Here is a 20,170-nt window from a genome sequence, read left to right on the forward strand (position 1 = left end):
TTCATGACAATGTACAGGAGACAGGGATCAAGACCATCCCCAAGAAAAAGAAATGCAAAAAACCAAAATGGCTGTCTGAGAAGGCCTTACAAATTGCTATGAAAAGAAGAGACGCAAAAGGCAAAGGAGAAGAGGAAAGATGTCAGAGCAGTCTACAAATGGAGTCTCCAATTGTGTCCCCGTGTCCTGGGGGAGGAGGGGTTTGCGGTGAGGACAGAGGTTGAGGACCAGACGGCAGACTGCAGCCCCAGCTGCTAGGGAGGCACCGGCTCTCGGCACCCTTGGCCAGGGGACCTATGCATACCATGCCCTCTGGGGTGGGGGACCTGGGTGCCGTGGTTGGGAGAGCCCAGAGGGGCTCAGGGACCAAGGAGCCTGGCTCCTCCCCAAGCTGGAGTTTCTGATTCCGAACTGACTCCAGACATCCTCTCCCACACATCCTCTCCCACGCACGATGGGCCTGCATCCTTGTCCAGGCTGTAGAAAGCCATCAGATTAGACCACTAAGAACCTGGCTTCAGGTCTGCACTCAGTGGCTGGTTTCAGGGACGAAGAAGATGGTCTCAGGGTGGATGAGGGCAGGAAGGAGAGCCTGTTCTGGAAATTGGTAAGTGCTGCCTACACTTTGCAGAAGAGCCAGTTTCCATGGCTTCCAATAGGCCAACCAGCAAGCAGGAGGCTGCCGGGTCTACCTGTGTGGCTACGAGCCACACACAGGAGTGCCAATACAGCACCTGGGGCTGGCCACAGGATGGTTATTTAGACCCAGAGAAGTGTCAGATCCAAGGAGACAACTCCAATCCACAGGCTTTGGTGAGATGATCAAATGAAATTGTAATGCTGATGGTCAAGCTAACCTGGATTACCTGGAGGTCACTCCTTTCTCCCAGCATGCTTTGCAAGCATAAGCTCATTAGAGAAATCCCATCCCTTTGACATTCATTAGTAACTTTCTCTAGCATTATTATCATAGCCTCTATGTTCTTATAAAATGGAAGAGCACACTATTCTCTATGGTAACCTAGCTCATCATAACAGGACCACGTGGGTTGACTGGAGGTCCTACGACAATCCCTGAAACATTCAAGTTTCATAGAACCATTTGGATTTCTGCCAAATAATGTTTCAGCTGGTTCCATCAACACTAAAGTAAGAGAACGCACGTTTGTTAAGCAGGTTTAGAACAGCAAGGCTTTCCAGGTGGCCCAGGGGTAAGGAATCCACCTGCAGTGCAGGAGATGAAGGTTTGATCCCTAGGTCGGGAAGATGGAGAAGGAAATGGCAACCCACTCCTTACGGAGTGGGAAATTCCGTAAGCAGAGGAGCCTGGTGGGGGGCAGTCCATGGGGTTGCAGAAGAGTCAGACACGAGTGAGCAACTGAACAACAAAAGAGCAGCAAAGCATTATTCAGTGGCACTTTTTTCCCTGAAAAAAAGTCCCTCATGGCTCCATGGACAGGAGGCCAGGGCAAGAGGCCAGGATTGGGTCTTTCAAGAGCGGCTGAGTCTGGAAGAGGCAGCTGGCCTGGTTGTTCCTTAAGAAGTGAGTGAAGTGAAAGTCACTCAGTCATGTCCGACTCTCTGTGACCCCATGGACTGTATATAGTCCATGGAATTCTCCAGGCCAGAATACTGGAGTGGGAAGCCTTTCCCTTCTCCAGGAGATCTTCCCAACCCAAGGATTGAACCCAGGTCTCCTGCATTGCAGGCAAATTCTTTACCAGCTGAGCCACAGGGGAAGCCCAAGGTTTTCACTGAATATACGCATGGCTTCTTTACCTTCTACCTTCAGACATAATAAGGGAGCCTATCTCTTCATCGCCCTAACTATGAGCTGTAGTTCCACTTACCTGATTTTCCTATGTCTTAAATGTTTCCTCAAATCCATGTATGATCTAAGGAGTGAGATAGTTTGTCTTCTAAAGACACTAAGCTCTGCTCAAATGCTGAGATGAGTAAATGCAGGCTTCACCTCTTGCCGTGTCCTTTGCACAAATGTTATACATGAAATGAGATGTAATTATTATCCTTAGCTTCCTTGTTACCTGTCCCTGTTATTAAAATCTGATATAAAGTTCAAGCCTCCAAAGAACATAGATGCTTTTAGCGTCAAAGAATTTAGAACATTTTCACTGAGGTTAATTATATTTTTAATACATTCAGTTTCACAATAGGTTAATTTATTAGAATAATTTATTAGAATTATTAGAATAATTTATTAGAATTATAATTTTGACTTTGTAGAACTTGGGGGTGGAAAGTTATGGAGAACTGACTTTTCAAAGAGTGAACACAATTTTGTGACTAAGTACACATTTCACAGGGAATTTTGACTGCTTTTTGACTCTCTGTCTTGACTGTTCAACAGTGATCTCCCTGGGGGCGGGTGGCTTAGCAAGGTGTTAACCACATTGCAGGTACGCAGTGCTTCTCGAAGGAAAACAATGTTATTTCCAGGGCAGAGTGTTCATCTCTGCTAGTTTCCTAAAGGATGTATCCTTCTGTCCAAAGAACTGCTGCTTTGTAAATTACTCTATGGGAATTCTGTTCCCTTAGGCTCTGGTTCTATCACAATGTGAAAGGTGATTATTTCAGAATCCTGACAACATTGACCTGGCTAAAGTGTAGGATATTCAAGCCTAAAAGATTCTCAAAGTGATTTTCTGAGAGAATATCCTACAGGCAAAGTAGGCCAAATCCATCTGGTGTTTTTTAAAAACTATTCCAGGTCACCCACTGTCCTCTCGTGAGCCAGGAACTAGTTCCTCCCACCTGTGCTTGGAAGGCAACCCATCTCTGCACTGTGCCCCTGCCCTGGCTCTGACTCAGGATATACCTGCAAGTCACAGAGCCGGACCCCACTGCTTACTGAGCCTCCGGCCGCCAGGAGTCTGCGATGGGTGATGCTCTCTCACCCCTATTGGGGACGCTGCAGCAACTGAGCAGAGCATCGGCTGACGGGGTTTTCAGAACTCCCCACAATATGACATTTCTATTTTGACTGAACTAACCACAGTCTTTTTAAAGCAAAACCATATTTAACCTTCTTAGCATTAGGCTATGGGGCTATAACTTCCATCTTTCCTTGATCTTCTTCCTTCCTCATCTTTTCCCTGCCAAAAGTCCACCTTGGAAACTCAAAACTGAATGTCAGCCTCTCTACCCAGCACTGGGTTTAAGTTAGATCAGAGGCGGAGGGTCCAGAAGTCCAGGTCACACATCCCTAAGTCTCTCCTTTCCCTTCTAACACCCGGTCTAGGAAAAACAATTTCTGGATCCCTCTGTGTCTGCAAGTCTCCATTCACAGAGTGGAATCAAAATGCGTGGTCCCTCTTGTGGGGAATGAGGTCACAGGTAGGAAAGTGCTTTGAGCAACTCAAAGGGGAGGCGTGTAACACAAGCCTTTATTACTTAAGAGAGTGAGGCCGGGTCAGAAGGTCGACAGGCTCACAATCATGGCCCTGCTTTGAACACGACGCGGACGGCAGAGCTTTCTTCTTCACCTTCCCCACCCTCATGGGAAGCGTCTTTTGTCAAGGGTGCATCATTTATGAAGAGTGTAGTGTCGTGAGATGTGAAAATTGTCCCCGAGTGACAGTCGGACAGGGCTAAACTTTTACCTGCTGACTCAGCCACGCCAGCCAGTTACTGCTCTGAGAGCTGGTGTACGACAGGAGACCTAGCCACCAAACGAGAACACAGACTTCAGAATAAAATTCCATCCCTTGGCGCAGACTCCATGGGCTTTCTCTGCTCCTGCTTCCGCTGGTATCTGGCCTTCTGATAGAAGATGATGATGACCGTGGTGACCACGTTTAGGAGGATGACCAGCAGGGTGAGCCAGAACGAGTATCCGTAAGTGTGGGACGTCCCTTGCTGAGTGGTGGCTGGATAGAGTGGGTACAGCTTCTGGGCCAGCTCTTCCGAGAGATGATTGGACTGCGTGTTCCCCACAAAGAGCACCATGGTTATGAATGTGAAGGATGCTGAAGGGAAGAAAGAGTTTGTAAATAACATGGTGGTATATTTCAACGAATATTTTTATTTTTAAGATCTTTTTTTATTGGAGGTTAGTTGCTTTACAATGTTGCGTTAGTTTCGGCTGTACAATGACGTGAATTGGCCCCATGCATACATGTGTCCCCTCCCTCTTGGACCACCCGCCCCGCTACCCCAACTCCAGCCCTCTAGGTCACCACAGGCCTTGAGCCGACTCCCTGCGCTATAGAGCAGGTTCCCACCAAGCTATCTGTTTACACACGGTGGCGTGTGTATGTCCGTCCTAATTTCCCCATTCCTCCCACCCTCGCCTTCCCCTGTTGCCTATGTCTGCATCTCTATTTCTGCCTTGGAAATAGTTTCATCTGTACCATTTTCCTGGATTCCATATATACGCGTTAATGTACATTTTTAAGATCACTTTTTTCCCCTTTATCAAACATGTACTCTGTGGGCATTCACTGAACATCTACACCGGGGTTTACTCTCTTCTCCGCATTAGGGAGAAGGTGAAAGAAATGAAAAACTCACGCTAGACTCTAGACCCCCAAAGCTAACGATAACACAGGGCAGCTGCGGCCAGGAGCAAGCACTCAGCTCAGGCCCTTTCAGAATGAGTTGAACCCTGCCCGCTTCCCAGAGCGATGGACTGAGCCTGTGCGCTGCGTGAGCGATGGGATCACAGGGGTCGACAGGACAACTGTCCAGAGAGGACCAGTGTGGTGGGGAGGCTGAGGCAGGACGAGGAAAAGAGCCAGCCTGAACATCTATCCATCGTGATGCATGGTGAGCTCAGAGCATCTGGGTCTGGGAGACACAAGTCCAGCTGATGGGGAGGGGTCTGGAGGGTCCTGAGCACCGGATACAGAGGCCGAGCCCACCTGGGCAGCTCTGAGCACCAGCCTGGCAACTGGGGTCTCATTCCACCCACAACAGGGGGCAGCGTTTAACCAGGAAAGCTCTCTTTAGTAAGTGAGTGAAAGTCACTCAGTCGTGCCTGACTCTTTGCAACCCCATGGACTATACAGTCCATGGAATTCTCCAGGCCAGAATCCTGGAGTGGGTAGCCTTTCCCTTCTCCAGGGTATCTTCCCAACCCAGGGATTGAACCCAAGTCTCCCACATTGCAGGTGGATTCTTTACCGGCCGGGCCATAGGGAAGTCGAAGAATACTGGAGTGGGTAGCCTATCCCTTCTCCAGCAGATCTTCCCAACCCAGGAATCGAACCAGGGTCTCCCGCATTGCAGGTGGAGTCTTTACCAACTGAGCTATGAGGGAAGCCCTCTTTAGTAAAGTCATCCTTTATTCTTCACAATGTCCTGCACTAGAGAACTTTCTCCAGTCTTGGCTTTGGAAAGCCCCCTTGGCTTCAACTGTGGTTCTGGAGTCAGAGAGAGCAAGGTCAAGGCCTCCAGCCACAGGTCTTGGGAGATGCACTCAGCTGCTCTGAACCTCGATCCTCATCTTCCAAAGGTGGGGAGCTACAAACCCCAGGGAGCTTCGAGGCTGCTTGGGTCTGTGGGGGGCGCTGGGGGAGGGGTTTCCTTTCGCGGTCAGGAGAATATCCTAAAATCAACCGTGGTGATGGTGGTGATGGTTGAACAGATCTGCGAATACACTAGAAATCACTGAATGGTGCCCTTAAATGGGTAGACTGTACAGTATGTGAATCATATCTCAATAGATTGTTCAAAAAGGCAGAGGAAGGAGGGTCAGACAGCAGCTGTGCTGGATTTGTGATGAGCCGTGCAGCGGAGTCGGGCTGACCATGCAAGGTGGCCATCCAGGAGTCCCCAGGACAGAGGTCCAGACCGACACACGCTCTCTGACTCTTCCTCTGCTGACATTTACCCAAAACTAGGAGGACATTTGGCACCCAGCCAAATGTCATAACCCAGACCCAGGGAGCAGCCCTCCAGAGGCCCTAATTAGAGGGTTTCTGGGTGAGGCGTTTTCATTCCCCGTGATGAGTCTTTCATCTTCAACCTAATGCTTTTATTTCTTAATAATAACAGGAGTGGGAGTGCACGAAGCCACTCCCCTCTGCGCTGTGTCTCACACCCCACAATTATCCCTCATTCTGCTCTTGGGAAGTTTCTTCTAAAAGCTTTAGTCAGAAAGGAGCAAATCCCAGAAATGGGCTACACGCTGTTCTCTGAAATGGATGCTCAAGACTTTCCGCGAGGGGCATCCGCCAATGGACACGGACACTGAGCTGAGTCCCCAGTGGAAGGGGGTGCCGCTCACTGCCTGCTTCTGTGGTTCCTGGGACAGAAGGTTTACGGGGCCTGGAGGGAGCCCCGTGGCAGACAGAGGGGCCCCCGAGGGCTCAGGGCGCTGGCCTTCCACCCTCCTGGCCTGTCCCCGTGGGCATGGGACCTGCCGATTACAGGTAATGATCCCTTATCAGGGCAGTCACCTTGAAAGTGAAAGTGAAGTCGCTCAGTCATGTCCGACTCTTTGCAACCCCAAGGACAGTAGCCTACCAGGCTCCTCTGTCCATGGAATTTTCCAGGCAAGAGTACTGGAGTGGGTTGCCAATTCCTTCTCCAGGGGATCTTCCCGACCCAGGGATCGAACACAGGTCTCCTGCACTGTAGGCAGATGCTTTACCATCTGAGCCACCAGGGAAGCCCTTAAAATTCCTGGCTCTGACACTGAAACATTAGGTGGTTTTCCAGTAGAATTCCTTATTTAAGTGAAATCATATTCCATGCCCATTGGCATTGAATTTCAACAGAGATATGCAATGGTTTGTTTTAAAGCTTGAACAGCTGAACAAGGACCTGAACGAAGTTTTACATAAAGTTCAACAGCACTGCTGTGAACTTCCTCCAGACCAAGGGCTCCAGCCTGCAGATCAGCCGACAGACATGAGACGGAGGTGTGAGGAAGAAGCACGGGAAATAGTTCGGCACGCAAATTCCTCCCTGCTCTCGTGTTCCCGGGCTGAGGACCAAGCGTGTTGGAGCAGACCATCTGCAGTGCTCTCCCTGGCTCCGCTGTCATCTCCAGCACCTCTCAGACTACAGTTCTGTCCCCTGTGGTCAGGGTCACCACTCCAGGCTGGGCTCAAATGGCACAGGGGCCCGGGAGGTGAGGCTGCGCTTCATGCTTTTGTCCTCAAAGTAGCATCGCCTCCTGTTGCTTCAGAGACAGGGCAGCAAACTGCTCCCCTTCTTCCTGTAGCCAAGGAGCCTATGTCCAAGCCCAGCCTGGAGAGGCGTGTGCGGCCCTTCCCTCGGCCTCCAGGGTACCTCAGGGCAGCCTGACCCTGCCCCCGGTGCCAGAGTGACCCAAGGCAGGACCCAGAGATGGCGTATTTGTGCACAAAGCCCGCTGCAGGCTGAGCCTCAGAGGGACACGAGTTTTCAGCAAGTTCTTCAACCAAATGGGGGCCCAAGTCTGCCCTTTGAGAGTTGGAGGCTGCTCACCTCCACCCTACACATCAAAGTCTCTGATTGTGCTTCTGCCCACCTCACAGCCGCTCTGTGTGTCAGAACTTGCCCCCAGCCTGGGGAGGAATGTGGCGGGAGTTTGCTGCCCATCAAACAATTCTTTGTTGTTAGAACCAGGTGTGGACTGGGGGTGGGGAGGCTGCTGGCCTTGTTTCCCATGTCTTCCTCCACAAACATGCATCAGGCCTCTGCCCTGGGCAAAGCCAGCTCATACTCAACAGTGGAGGAAGACACTGAAGCCAGGGGCTTCCTCCTGCAGAGATGAGGGGATGGGTTCTGGACCCTGCGGGTGTAGACAGAGCAACATGGGTGAATTTTGTCCTGCTGGCCCCACACCCAACCCATCCCTCTGGTCCTAGTGATTGACATTGCTCTCAGATCCTCCCCCTCAGCCCCAGCTCCAGGTGCTCAGTGTCCTCAGCCAAGGTGGGTCAGTCAGTGAATTCAACCCTGCCAGCTATAGAGACGGCTCCAGAAATGGAGGAGGCCAACTCCAGCAAGAGTCAGGTTTTGGGGGGGAAAAAGTGATCTTTTCTCCTGCAGTTGCTGCATCTGCGATGGGCCAGAAAGAACTGGCAGATGTCTTGCCTTTAGGAGGACCAGCCTAGCTACCTACTGATGGAGGGAACACTGGAGGAAGCAGAGGTCTGATGGCTCAGGCTGAGATCCTGGATCCAGCTGTACCTGAAGCTACCACTTCCCTTAGCTTCTTCATCACATGAGCAAGAATTAAAAGAATCCATTTTTTTTCACCCTGGCAATGAGTGCCAATGAGTCTTGCCTTTGGTTTGGTTGACAGACGTGAACTACAGTCATAGAAGCAGCTTGGGGCACAGAACCCTGGTGTCCTGATGAGGGTCTCTGAGTTTGGAACCAACCCCTCCAGGTCCACTGTGAGATGGGAAGCTCAAACGCTCATTCCTGGCCAGCAGCTGATGCCCTTTAAGTTTGGGCATCTGCTTGTTTTGATCACAAATGCACAGAAAGAAAGGAAAGGGCTGGTCATGTGTGGATGTGGCTACACCAGCCTGATCCCAGACTCTCAGAGCTGAGAGGTGGGTGTGCAGGCCTGCTCAAGGCAGCCCGGATTTCCACCTGTTATCCTGCATGATGTTTAGGAATCCCAGCTTGTTTGGTCAGAGTGTTGAGAGGCTCTCCCTTGTATCCATGCCAGAATGGATGCTGGCATGCTCATAAATATGAGCTTGAAAAAGGCCAGGGCTGTGCTCAGGGCTTCCCTCCCCGGAGAGCCAGGTGTTCATGGTCTCAGCACAGCACTCCTGGGATCCACAGCACAGCAGCGCCTCCAGCTACCTACACTGGCCAGTGTGACGATGGCCTCACAAAAGGACAGGAAGCTGCCCAGCCATCATCCGAGGCTTCTTGATACCTCAATATCCAGAGCACCTATCTTCTCCCTGAAAGGTCCTGGTCTGTGTTTAAATATACCACCTGCAACACACACATGACCACTGCCAGGGCCATCCCATTAGTTCAGTTTAGTTCAGTTCAGTCACTCAGTCGTGTCCAACTCTTTGTGACCCCATGGACTGGTGCATGCCAGGCCTCCCTGTCCATCACCAACTCCCAGAGCTTACTTAAACTCATGTCCATTGAGTTGGTGATGCCATCCAACTGTCTCATCCTCTGTCATCCTCTTCTCCTCCTGCCTTCAATCTTTCTGAGCATCAGGGGCTTTTCCAATGAGTCAGTTCTTCACATCAGGTGGCCAAAGTATTGGAGTTTCAGCTTCAGCATCAGTCCTTCCAATGAATATTCAGGACTGATTTCCTTTAGGATGTACTGGTTGGATCTCCTTGCAGTCCAAGGGACTCTCAAGAGTCTTCTCCAACACCACAGTTCAAAAGCATCAATTCTTCGGTGCTCAGCTTTCTTTATAGTCCAACTCTCACATCCATACATGACTACTGGAAAAACCATAGCTTTGACCAGACAGACCTTTGTTGGCAAAGTAATGTCTCTGCTTTTTAATATGCTGTCTAGGTGGGTCATAACTTTTCTTCCAAAGAACAAGCGTCTTTTAATTTCATGGCTGCAGTCACTATCTGCAGTGATTTTGGAGCCCCAAGAAAATAAAGTCTCACTATTTCCACTGTTTCCCCATCTATTTGTCATGAAGTGATGGGACCAGATGCCATGATCTTAGTTTTGTGAATGTTGAGTTTTAAGCCAGCTTTTTCACTCTCCTCTTTCACTTTCCTCAAGAGGCTCTTTAGTTCCTCTTTGCTTTCTGCCATAAGGGTGGTGTCATCTGTATATCTGAGGTTATTGATATTTTCCTGGCAATCTTGATTCCAGCCTGTGGTTCATCCAGGCCAGCATCCCATTAGTAGGATGGGCCATTTTTGATCCACTCTCAAGATCAGGTTCTTGTGGTGGAGAGAGGGACAGAGCAGGAGAAGCCCCACTGTCGGGCAGGGGCAGCAAGGCTCCCACTGGACCAAGCCCCTGGGCAAACACAGTGGCCCCAGAACCCATGAGACCTCAGAGAGTTCAAAACACTGTGACCGCAACTGGACCCCACTTCCCACTCCCCACCCCAACACCTTTCCCCCCAAACAGACAACACAACCTCGCAGCACCACCCGGCTGACACCGGGATTCACAGGTCGCCCACAGCAAGGGCGTCGGCCCAGATGCTCCACAATGGCCTTCCCGGAGGCTCTGCACCACCATCATGTTCAGATGTTAGGCCAAGTCGACTGCTGTTCCATGGGCGCAAGCAGGGGGCTAAATAAATGTGCACATGTGTGTGTGTGCACGTGTGTGCCTCTCCATATCACATGGAGCCTACTTTGCAGTCAAGCACTCAGCAGGAGCCCACTGAATGCTTTATTGACGTGCGTGTTTCTGTTTAACGCCTCACCCTAGATACTCTAAGGCAAACACTGGGTATATCATACATTTTTAACACCTACCACGCCCTCCTTACCCACAGTCCGCCCCTCCCCAGGGCACCCAAAACACATCTGAAGATGCTGAATAAATGCTGTAGGCTTGCGAAAATAAGCTTCAGCCCCCCACACTCGACTCAGCACACTCTTAACGCCCAGGGTCCGACTGTGAGTGTGTATGTCCTCGTGTGAGAGGGAACCAGGGGGACAGAGGCCGGGACTGGCCGGTACTGACCGCTGAGCCCACTCCAGGTGTACACACCCGTCGGCCCCAGGAACGTCTGGTAGGGGTTGCTGACGCTGTTGCAGAAAGTGAACCCAGCACTCAGCAGCGAACTGAACAAACCAAGGGCCAGGAACACGATGACCACCGAGTGCAGAGTCTTCGGGGAAGAATTGGTCAATGTCCCTAAAACTGAAACAAGGTCTGGTAAGTACGTGGTGCCCCCGATGCAAAGACCAGCTCTGGGCCCGAGGGCTGGTCCCCCCTCCCCAACCCGGGGCCCCTTCCCATTCCGCCTGCTTAGGCACTGGGGCTAGACACCCTCAGCCTTTTCATAACAGTTCCATATTTCTGGAGTGCAGGGGAGTGCCCAACATGGATCTGCACATGTGTGAAATGATACACGGATGCCCTGCATCCTCTGCCATCAGTTCCTGCTTTCGTCACCCTCCTCTCTCTGACCACCAGCCAGCCTCCCCCGGCGTCCATCTGCTTTCCCCACTCCCTCCGCGTTTACAATACAAGATGGTCAGACACCAGAGGTGCAGTGGCCCCACTCTTACCTGGAAGCCCAGCCACGCGTTTATAGCACATCTCCAAGAGCTGTCTGTGCATTGAGCCCCCTAGGAGACTGCCGTTACATTCAGTAAAGTGTTTACCAGGACGTTCCGTGAAAGAAGGTAGAACCAAACTGGGAGTAAGACTTCGGAGCCTCAGTAATCCGCTAACAGCATCACCGGAAGGGCTAGGGTGGGAACCATGGTAGGCGAGATGAGAAAGCCTTCCTCGGCACTCAACCAGCCCCAAGAAAAAGAACTGGAAAAGGCAAAACATTTGTCTGAGGAGGCCTTACAAATAGCTGAGACAAGAAGAGAAGCAAAAGGCAAAGGAGAAAAGGAAAGATATATCCATCTGAATGCAGAGTTCACATGGAAAGCCTTCCTCAGAGATCAAAGCAAAGAAATAGAGGGAAACACTAGAATGGGAAAGACTAGAGATCTCTTCAAGAAAATTAGAGATACCAAGGGAACATTTCATGCAAAGATGGGCTCAATAAAGGACAGAAATGGTAGGGACCTAACAGAAGCAGAAGATATTAAGAAGAGATGGCAAGAATACACAGAAGAACTATCATCATCTCACATGCTAGCAAAGTAATGCTCAGAATCCTTCAGTAGTAAGTGAACTGAGAACTTCCAGATGTTCATTCTGGATTTAGAAAAGGCAGAGGAACTGGAAATCAATTGCCAACATCCGTTGGATCATCGAAAAAACAAGAGAGTTCCAGAAAAACATCTACTTATGCATCATTGACTATACTAAAGCCTTTGACTGTGTGGATCACAATAAACTGTGGAAAATTCTGAAAGAAAAGGGAATACCAGATCACCTTACCTGCCTCCTGAGAAATCTGAATGCAGGTAAGAAGCAACAGTTAGAACCAGACATGGAACAACAGACTGGTTCCAAATTGGGAAAGGAGTACATCAAGGCTGTATACTGTCACCCTGCTTATTTAATTTATATGCTGAGTATATCATGAGAAATATCAAGCAAGATGAAGCATAAGCTGGAGTCAAGATTGCCAGGAGAAGAATCAATAACCTCAGATATGCAGATGACACCACCCTTATGGCAGAAAGTGAAGAAGAACTAGAGTCTCTTGATGAAAGTAAAAGAGGAGAGTGAAAAAGCTGGCTTAAAACTCAACGTTCAAAAAACTAAGATCATGGCATCCAGTCCCATCACTTTATGACAAATAGATGGGGAAACGATGGAAACAGTGAGAGACTTTATTTTCTGGGGCTCCAAAATCACTGCAGATAGTGACTGCAGCCATGAAATTAAAAGACTCTTGTTCCTTGGAAGAAGAGCTATGACCAAACTAGACAGCATGTTAAAAAGCAGAGACAAAGGTCTGTCTAGTCAAAGCTACGGTTTTTCCAGTAGTCATGTATGGATGTGAGAGTTGGATTATAAAGAAAGCTGAGCACCAAAGAATTGATGCTTTTGAACTGTGGTGTTGGAGAAGACTCTTGAGAGTCCATTGGACTGCAAGGAGATCCAACCAGTCCATCATAAAGAAGATCAGTCCTGGGTGTTCATTGGAAAGACTGATGCTGAAGCTGAAACTCCAATACTTTGGCCACCTGATGTGAAGAACTGACTCATTGGAAAAGACCCTGATGCTGGGAAAGATTGAGGGTAGGAGGAGAAAGGGGTGACAGAGGATGAGACGGTTGGATGGCATCACCAACTCAATGGACATGAGTTTGAGCAAACTCTGGGAGTTGGTGATGGACAGGAAGGCCTGCAGCCCATGGGGTCCCAAAGAGTCAGACACAACTGAGTGACTGAACTGAACTGAGGAACCAGGGTGGGGGTGGGGGAGAGAAAGAGTCAGAACTTCCTTCTTTATATTCCTGTTTCTCAGGGCCCCGAGGAGACAGCCGGAGTTTCTCACACCTTCACCCAAAGCAGCTTAAAAGAACAGAAACCGAAACAGCCATGGAAGATTTCTTGTTCTGCTGTGGGTGGCAAGTTTTAAGGAACCAGGGCCCTGGAAGCCAGAGGGGACCCCGGATGCTGTGCAAGCAGGAGCTGCAGAGTGTCATGCCAGACCGTGTCCTGGGAACAAGGAGCCCTCCATCTGCAAGGCGGCCCTTTTCATCCCTGTGGTATTGTAGCCATTCAAAGGTTCTTCATCCTGCATTTCTATGATATTAACCCTGGGTCCTAATGCTCCTTTGGGACCAATGCAGAATCCACTCCATCCTCTCCTGCCTGGAGCTTTTCCCAATATTTGAAAAGAGGATGCAAACCCAGTGTGTTATTCATAAGATGTGATCCCACAGCTCCTGCCATCCTGGCCCTGACTCCACACACACTCTCGTCTGACCGTCCTTCCCATTCATGATGGCCAGATGGGCTCAGCACTCCTGTTAAGATGTGACACTCCTTGTGCCATCCTCTGTCTATCTCTAACACCTACGTGTTAGTCGCTCAGACATTTTTATTTTAAACCAGCAGTATTCTGTGAAGGAGCTAAATTTGTCGTCAACGGACAGAGGGTAGATGTGAAAGAGATTTGAGCCAGCAAGTCTGCCTTCAGACATCCCGGCAGTGGGGATACGGTCGTAAAGACCCTTGTGCATGAGAGAGTTCATCCTGATGATCAGGTCACATGGCCCGGCCTGGGCTGGAAGCGTCCCCGGCTGGACGGCGCAGGGACGCAATGCCAGGTGTGCAGGGCTGAGCAGAAGGCAGGCGAGCGTGGCAGCTGAAGCCTCCACAAGAAGACAGAGCAGGAAAGGAAACGGCCAGGAGGGAGACATGGGTGTGGTCTCTGGTGAGCAGCCACAGCCCTGCCAATCCCACAGGAGACCAGGAAGGATGGGAGAGGGAAATACCAGCTCAGCAACACGCAGGCCATGAGCTCACTGCCCAGGGAGCCGGGCCCCGGGGCAGAGTCCAGCGCACACACCGCTGATCCGCTCCTCCCTGGTACTGTCTGGCCCTGTCACCATTTCTGTTAGTGATCCATGGGCGGGGATTTCTGCTAGTGACCCATGGGCGGGGCTCAGTGCTCCGCACAGCTCACTTGTTTACACACTCTGGATATGTCCTCTGGGTGATGCTCTCGGTAAGAACTCTGACAGGCTTTGGCTTAACTGAGGACATGGTCCTCTCTGTCACCCACTGATGCCCAGGTGAGGAGCCCTGCCCTCCCGGGAGGAGGGACCATCTGCACTGAGACTGTTCCAAGGTCCAGCCCTCAAGCCCGAGGCTCGGGCTTCTTGGTCTGTCTCACCCCAGAGACGAGTGAGGAGCTTTGCCAGGCTGTGAGGCAGCACACAACTATTTAACAACTTGTGGAAGATGACGCCAGAGTCAAAACAAGAAGCAGGACACGCCTGTTTCAAGGCACAAGGTCAAATGCTGTGGATCCTTCCAAACTTAGTCACCCCTGGGAAGAACTGCTTCTCCTGCATTCCACGACCCTCTGGCTCTGCCTCAGCATCAAGGAGGAAGCTCCAGCACCAGATCAGAAGTTTCCTGGGGATTAAGGGAACTCTGTCCTTAGCCAATAGGACATAATTTGGATACTTAACTAGAAATTAGGGCTTCCCAGAGGGCACTCGTGGTAAAGAACCCATCTGTCAATGCAGGAGACACAGAAGATGCAGATTCAATCCCTAGGTCCCCTGGAGGAGGAACTGGCAACCCACTCCAGTATTCTTGCCTGAAAAATTCCATGGACAGAGCCACCTGGCGGGCAACAGTTTACGGGGTTGCAATGAGTCAGATAAGACTGAGAAACCGGGCACAACTAGAAAATAAAAATTTCAGCATGGGAAAAATGTCACGTGTCCAAGTGCCTGAAGTCCCCTAGGGAAACTTTCTTACTAAATCTGTAAATGGAGGGTCATTTGCGAATGGTGAACATTTTAGAGTAAATTAGAAAGGAACAATCTGGTGAAGCTCAGTGGTAAAGAATCCACTTGCCGATGCAGGAGTCTTGGGTTCGATCCCTGGGTTGGGAAGATCCCCTGGAGTACGAATTCCACTCCACTATTCTTGCCTGGAGAATCCTACGGACAGGGAAGCCTGGTGGGCTACAGTCCATGGGGCCACAAAGAGTCAGACATGACCGAGCAACTGGGCACACACCCAGACATCAGTTCTCAAAGGGGAGTCAATTTGACTCATACTTTTCTATGAATTAATGTGACAATTTATGTTAAGTTTAACTGCCACATTTCAAAATTGTATTTCAGCCTCTGAGTCCCCTGCCCCACAGGTATGACAGCCATATCTCCTGCACCTTCCAGCCACCCAACCTTCCCCCCAACCCCGCTTAGAACTCAGACAGTGAAAGCTAGAAATTCGGTGAAAGTTGAGCAAGAATGAAATCACAATCAACCTCCACAGCATCTGACAGCTGCTCTCTGCCTACAAAATTAGCAAATACATTCAGTTCTTTTTTTCTTGTTTTGAGGGGCCCGAGCGTCAGAATTGAGAAAGCCATCTCACAATTGGAACCAATTGTCCGGATTCTGGCAGCTCCCGCAAAGAGGCCAGAATGAGCTGGGAGGTGGGCAGTGCGGAAGTGAGGGGTCATCTGAATATCCGGGGCTCCTGGGCCTAAAGATTTATATTCAAGCCCCGCTGGCCACCTGGCCTTTCTAGTCTGCGAGAATCTGAGGCAGAGCCGCTGGCTTTTATTGGGGAGGAGCAGCCTCCATGCCCCACTCAAGCATCTGGACACCAGGGGGCCTGACCCAAGGGAACTCCTGAGTCTCTGGGCCCCAGTGTACCCCTGGAAGGGCTCATTGACTCCACAGACACCAGAGTGTGGCCTGGGAGCTCTCCCGGGACGTCCCAGCTGCTGGCCTGGGAAACTGACCAGGGTTATCTCAGTCGGGGAGAGGGGGCAGGTGGCTCGACGCAGTGGTTTAGAATCCCTGAGCTGGGAAGATCCCTTGGAGGAGCAAATGGCAACCCACTTCAGTGGGCTGAAGTGGAGAGCTCCAGTTATCTTGCCTGGGGAAGTCCATGGACAGAGGAGCCTGGTGGGCTACAGTCCATGGGGTCACAAAGAGTCACAAACACGCATACACACACATCTCTGTGAGAAGAGTAGGGAAAAGCCTTTTCTGCCCCTTTATGCTCCACCTCCCAGCGGGGCCACATCTCTAGTGGCAAATAAGAAGTCACTCCTACCCGAGGGAAAGTATGGGATGTATGTGGGGTAGGACTGGGCGGGTCGGAGTGTTAAGAAGAGACTTTTTGTACATTCTGGAGAGATAAACCTCCTTTCTTTGTTCTTGCAGTTACTTGATTTTTCTGCGCCAGATTCACTTCCTTCATCATTTTAAATGTGAGCCAATAGTACAACTCTAAGTTCCCTGAGAACAGAAAGGGATGGGAAAGAGACTTGGAGGAGAAGAGGCACATTTGGGGTGAAACACCCCAGTGTTCTCATAGCGACCTGCACACACCCTTTAACCTACAAGTAGGGCAGGCTCCTGGATTTAACCGATAAGGATGTCTTTCTCTAGAAAACTGATCCACTGAATCCACCCAGGCAGGGGCTCTGTGCAGTTCCACTCAGGATCCAAGCCCCTCACTTATGTAACAGCTGCCCAGGGAGGATTTTTTTAACTGAAATTAAATAACTAGAACTTCTGGCGTAGCCAGGCAACGTGCTCACTCATGGACACATGGTCCTTTTCATCTGGGTGTTGGGCACGCTGGGATCCTCAGGACGAGGCTGGTGGAGCTCCCGGTGAAGCTGAGCTGCCCAAACAGTCTAGTTATGCCATGGAGAGGTTCCTCCCCAGGTTGGACTGATTATTTTTCCCCAGGTGACACACCGTTGGCTGAATTATTTTTGCACGTTGAGCTCAGCCACTGTCGCTTCATGCTGCTCTTTCATTTCAGAAATTGACAGCCCCAGATTGGCACCATGTGATAAATCTTAGGCTGGAACAGAACAGGGTTTTAGCAATATTTATAACGCTATGGAGGTTTCAGTCAGAACTCTTTCTGGCTAAGAAACTGACCTGGTTAACTTCTTATTTGAAAAGGCAATCCATCACTGCAGGGCAGAAAAGTGGCATTCATATCAATGATTTTACTGTGCTGCCAATGGCTGGTTTCTGATTGGAAATGAGCCTGTGTGGTCCTGAGGAAACCACCTCATTGCAGGCTTGTAACTCTGCTCCCTGGGGACTGTGTCCACACACCTATACCAGCCAAGGCACCCTCTACCCTGTGGCTACGTGGCTTTTCCCCTCTCTGCAAGGACAGTTGGCAAGTGTTCCCACTTCAACGACTGCTAAAGCTGCCCGCACTGAAGGCCCCCTGGGTTCTGAGTGGTCCCAAGCAGATTGTTACCCCCTGAAATTGAGCAGCACCTCAGTGTCTGGGAGGTAGAGTGCCGTCTAAACACCTGTATGTCTGGAGGCAGGAACCTGAAGCTGGAATGTGGGTCTCTGGGGACCAAGAATAAAAAAGGAGAGCCAGGCAAGGCAAATGCAAATACTCTGCCTCCTTTGTGGGCACACACTGCCCTGCAGTACCCACCGGGCCCCGCCGCCTTCAGAGTTATCATTGCCCACAGCTGTCCCCACCCTCTGACAGTCACCGTGCTCACGTCATCCCCACAGGGCTCTAGAGACAGGCTGGCCCACCCAGATCTCCTCTGAGCGCCCCAGGGGACAGGGAGTCAGGGAGCCCACTGAATCCCTTTACCTCAAATGGGAACCAACTGGCTGTAAACAGACACTATGAAAATTTAAAAATTCCCAGACTGTTAACTCGTACTTTAAAACTTGAACATGTATCTGGAAATTCAGGAGCTGGAGGGAGTTTTGGTTTCGCAAATTGTATTCACAGAACTGAAAGTGGGACTGAATCTCTGAAAGTCTTCGTCTCTTGTTGCCACGAAGTGAATTCTCCTTTTCCCGAAGAGCTGATGTCGGTACCAGAAGAGATGTGTAATGCTGCTAAAATACTGGCAGAGACTTTGCTTTTGCTAAGGTCTAAAAGGCAGATTCATAATTTTTAAATATAATTATGCTGCTCTGGAATTAAGGAAATCATTTCATTAATAAGGTCACAAATTAGAGCTAGAACTTGAAGTTACAGTCAAAGGCTCAAACTCCCAACATTATGCGTGGCATGAGGACTAAACACTCCATTTGTGTAAGATAGAAAATGATGCAAGTTTAGGGCTTCCCTGGTGGTCTAGCGGCTAAGACTCCAAGCTCCCAGTGCAGGGGGCCCAAGTTCGGTTCCTGGTCAGGAAACTGGATCCCACATGCAGCAACTAAAGAGCCACATGCTGTAAATAAAAGGTCCCACAACCAAGTGGGAGTCACACAACTTAGTCCCACGACTAAGATCTGGTGCTGAAAATAAATAAATGAATAAAAATAAACACTAAAAAAAAGGCAAGTCAGCACTTGAACAGAATTAGACTTCTGTAATATAGCTGAGATCTTTTGTGTCTTTTAAACCTACCATCTTATGGCCTCAGGAAACACTAGTTTAAAAAAAAATGACATATGTTTACAAGGAAAGAGGTGATGATTGCCTAATACCTGATAAAGCCTGTATAGTAAGCTGCATTGAAACACCATTCAGAACAAAATCTATTTAAGGTGCTAAATAGTTTATAAATTATGTTTTTAAATTTAGAAAGCAATGCTATGTATTTAAACTTTGAATGCCAAGTAAGTAGATAAATTCTGCTTATTCTCAATGAATTTTTGTTGTCTACACATTGAGAGTAGAGCATTAGTGTGTACAAAATAAAAAAAAAATAGGAATTTCTGTAAAATATTCAATTAATATAAGTGATGGAAATTTAATATCAATTCCAACAGCAATGAGATTGTTTGGAAGTAAGAATGCAAATTCAAATCATTGAAAGGAATGAACCTGAGATACAGGGGTAAGAAATTGCCCATATTTTCTACTTCATTTTTTCTTGTCAATAAACTCTGGTGCTGTTTAAGCCTTCCCTAGTGGCTCAGATGGTAAAGAATCTGCCTGCAATGCAGGAGACTCAGGTTCAATCCCTGGGTTGGGAAGATTCTCCTGGAGAAGAGAACAGCAACCCACCCAAATATTCTTGTCTGGGAAATCCCAAAGACAGAGGAGCCTGGTGGGCTAAGATCCATGGGGTCGCAAAGAGCCGGAGATGACTGAGCGACTAACACACACACACACACACACACACATACACACTGTTTAAACACAACTCTACTAGAAGGATTTAGACTGTTTTGCTAATAGAACCAACCAGACCGGAGGAAGCTGAAAAAATTTGGTGAATTTTCAAGATTAAAAATATGAGATCGTATCTACAGCCCAATTAAAATTTACCAGGAAATTATTTCTGAAGGGCTATTTGACCGGAATACAGGATGATATGAATCTTATGCAGTTATTTCAGCCCCACTGTGCGCATTCAAATGAGCTATAATTACCTTCAAAATTTTTGTCCGACTCTGCAAGTCCATGATTCAATTCTTGAATACTCTTCCCACGAAGGAGTCCATAGGTGATGATCACACTACCATTCGAAGAAGAGTCGTTGATGGCGATCGTACTGCGGATCCATTGTTGGGTCGCCAGAACAAAGCAAAGGACAATGAAAGCCCCCAGGCTGGTGACGAAGCTGAGTAAGAACGTCAGTGTTTTCTTTGCCGTTGGCATTTTCTCAGGACAATAAGGGTCCTCGGGTTTTAAGCAGAGATTTTTTTATACTATTTTTGGGCCTTCTCATTTGGAGTCCAGTGTTTAGAAATGGAGTCTCACACTTTCTTGTGAAATATAAAACCTCACTCTTCAGGAGGAAGGGTTACACGGATGAACATTGGACTGTGACTACGGTCATAAAGATTTACGGTAGCTGAACTTTGGTCTGGAGTGACGGGTTGCTATGGTTACAGCCAACCGGGAGGAACAAGGGATAAACACGGTCTTCCCGAGACATCGCCAATCACACAACTAACTTAGGACTCTTTTTTTTCAAGTGCTTTGGAAACAAAATCAGCCCACC

At 49.2% G+C, this 20,170-nt stretch overlaps 2 protein-coding genes across 3 annotated transcripts; one reads left to right on the forward strand and one right to left on the reverse strand.

The window, feature by feature from the left end:
- Positions 1 to 3,392: 3,392 nt before the first annotated feature.
- CLRN3 (clarin 3) lies at positions 3,393 to 19,991 on the reverse strand. Of its 2 annotated transcripts, none has more exons than XM_006042337.4 (3): positions 19,596 to 19,991; positions 10,609 to 10,788; positions 3,393 to 3,986 (listed from the first exon to the last, which is right to left on the reverse strand). In XM_006042337.4, exons 1-3 carry the CDS (start codon positions 19,822 to 19,824, stop codon positions 3,706 to 3,708), a joined length of 690 nt encoding a protein of 229 aa, XP_006042399.3. In that variant the 5' UTR covers positions 19,825 to 19,991; the 3' UTR covers positions 3,393 to 3,705. The 2 variants fall into 2 exon arrangements, with proteins under 2 accessions (XP_006042399.3, XP_045020042.1); XM_045164107.1 differs by lacking the exon at positions 19,596 to 19,991 and adding an exon at positions 11,160 to 11,447 and having other exon boundaries at positions 10,636 to 10,788.
- LOC123331363 lies at positions 5,620 to 8,131 on the forward strand. Its single transcript, XM_044935089.2, has 2 exons — positions 5,620 to 6,392; positions 6,766 to 8,131. Exons 1-2 carry the CDS (start codon positions 6,165 to 6,167, stop codon positions 7,270 to 7,272), a joined length of 735 nt encoding a protein of 244 aa, XP_044791024.2. The 5' UTR covers positions 5,620 to 6,164; the 3' UTR covers positions 7,273 to 8,131.
- Positions 19,992 to 20,170: the final 179 nt, after the last annotated feature.

This window comes from Bubalus bubalis, chromosome 23, assembly GCF_019923935.1.
Source record: "Bubalus bubalis isolate 160015118507 breed Murrah chromosome 23, NDDB_SH_1, whole genome shotgun sequence".
Lineage (NCBI taxonomy): Eukaryota > Metazoa > Chordata > Mammalia > Artiodactyla > Bovidae > Bubalus > Bubalus bubalis.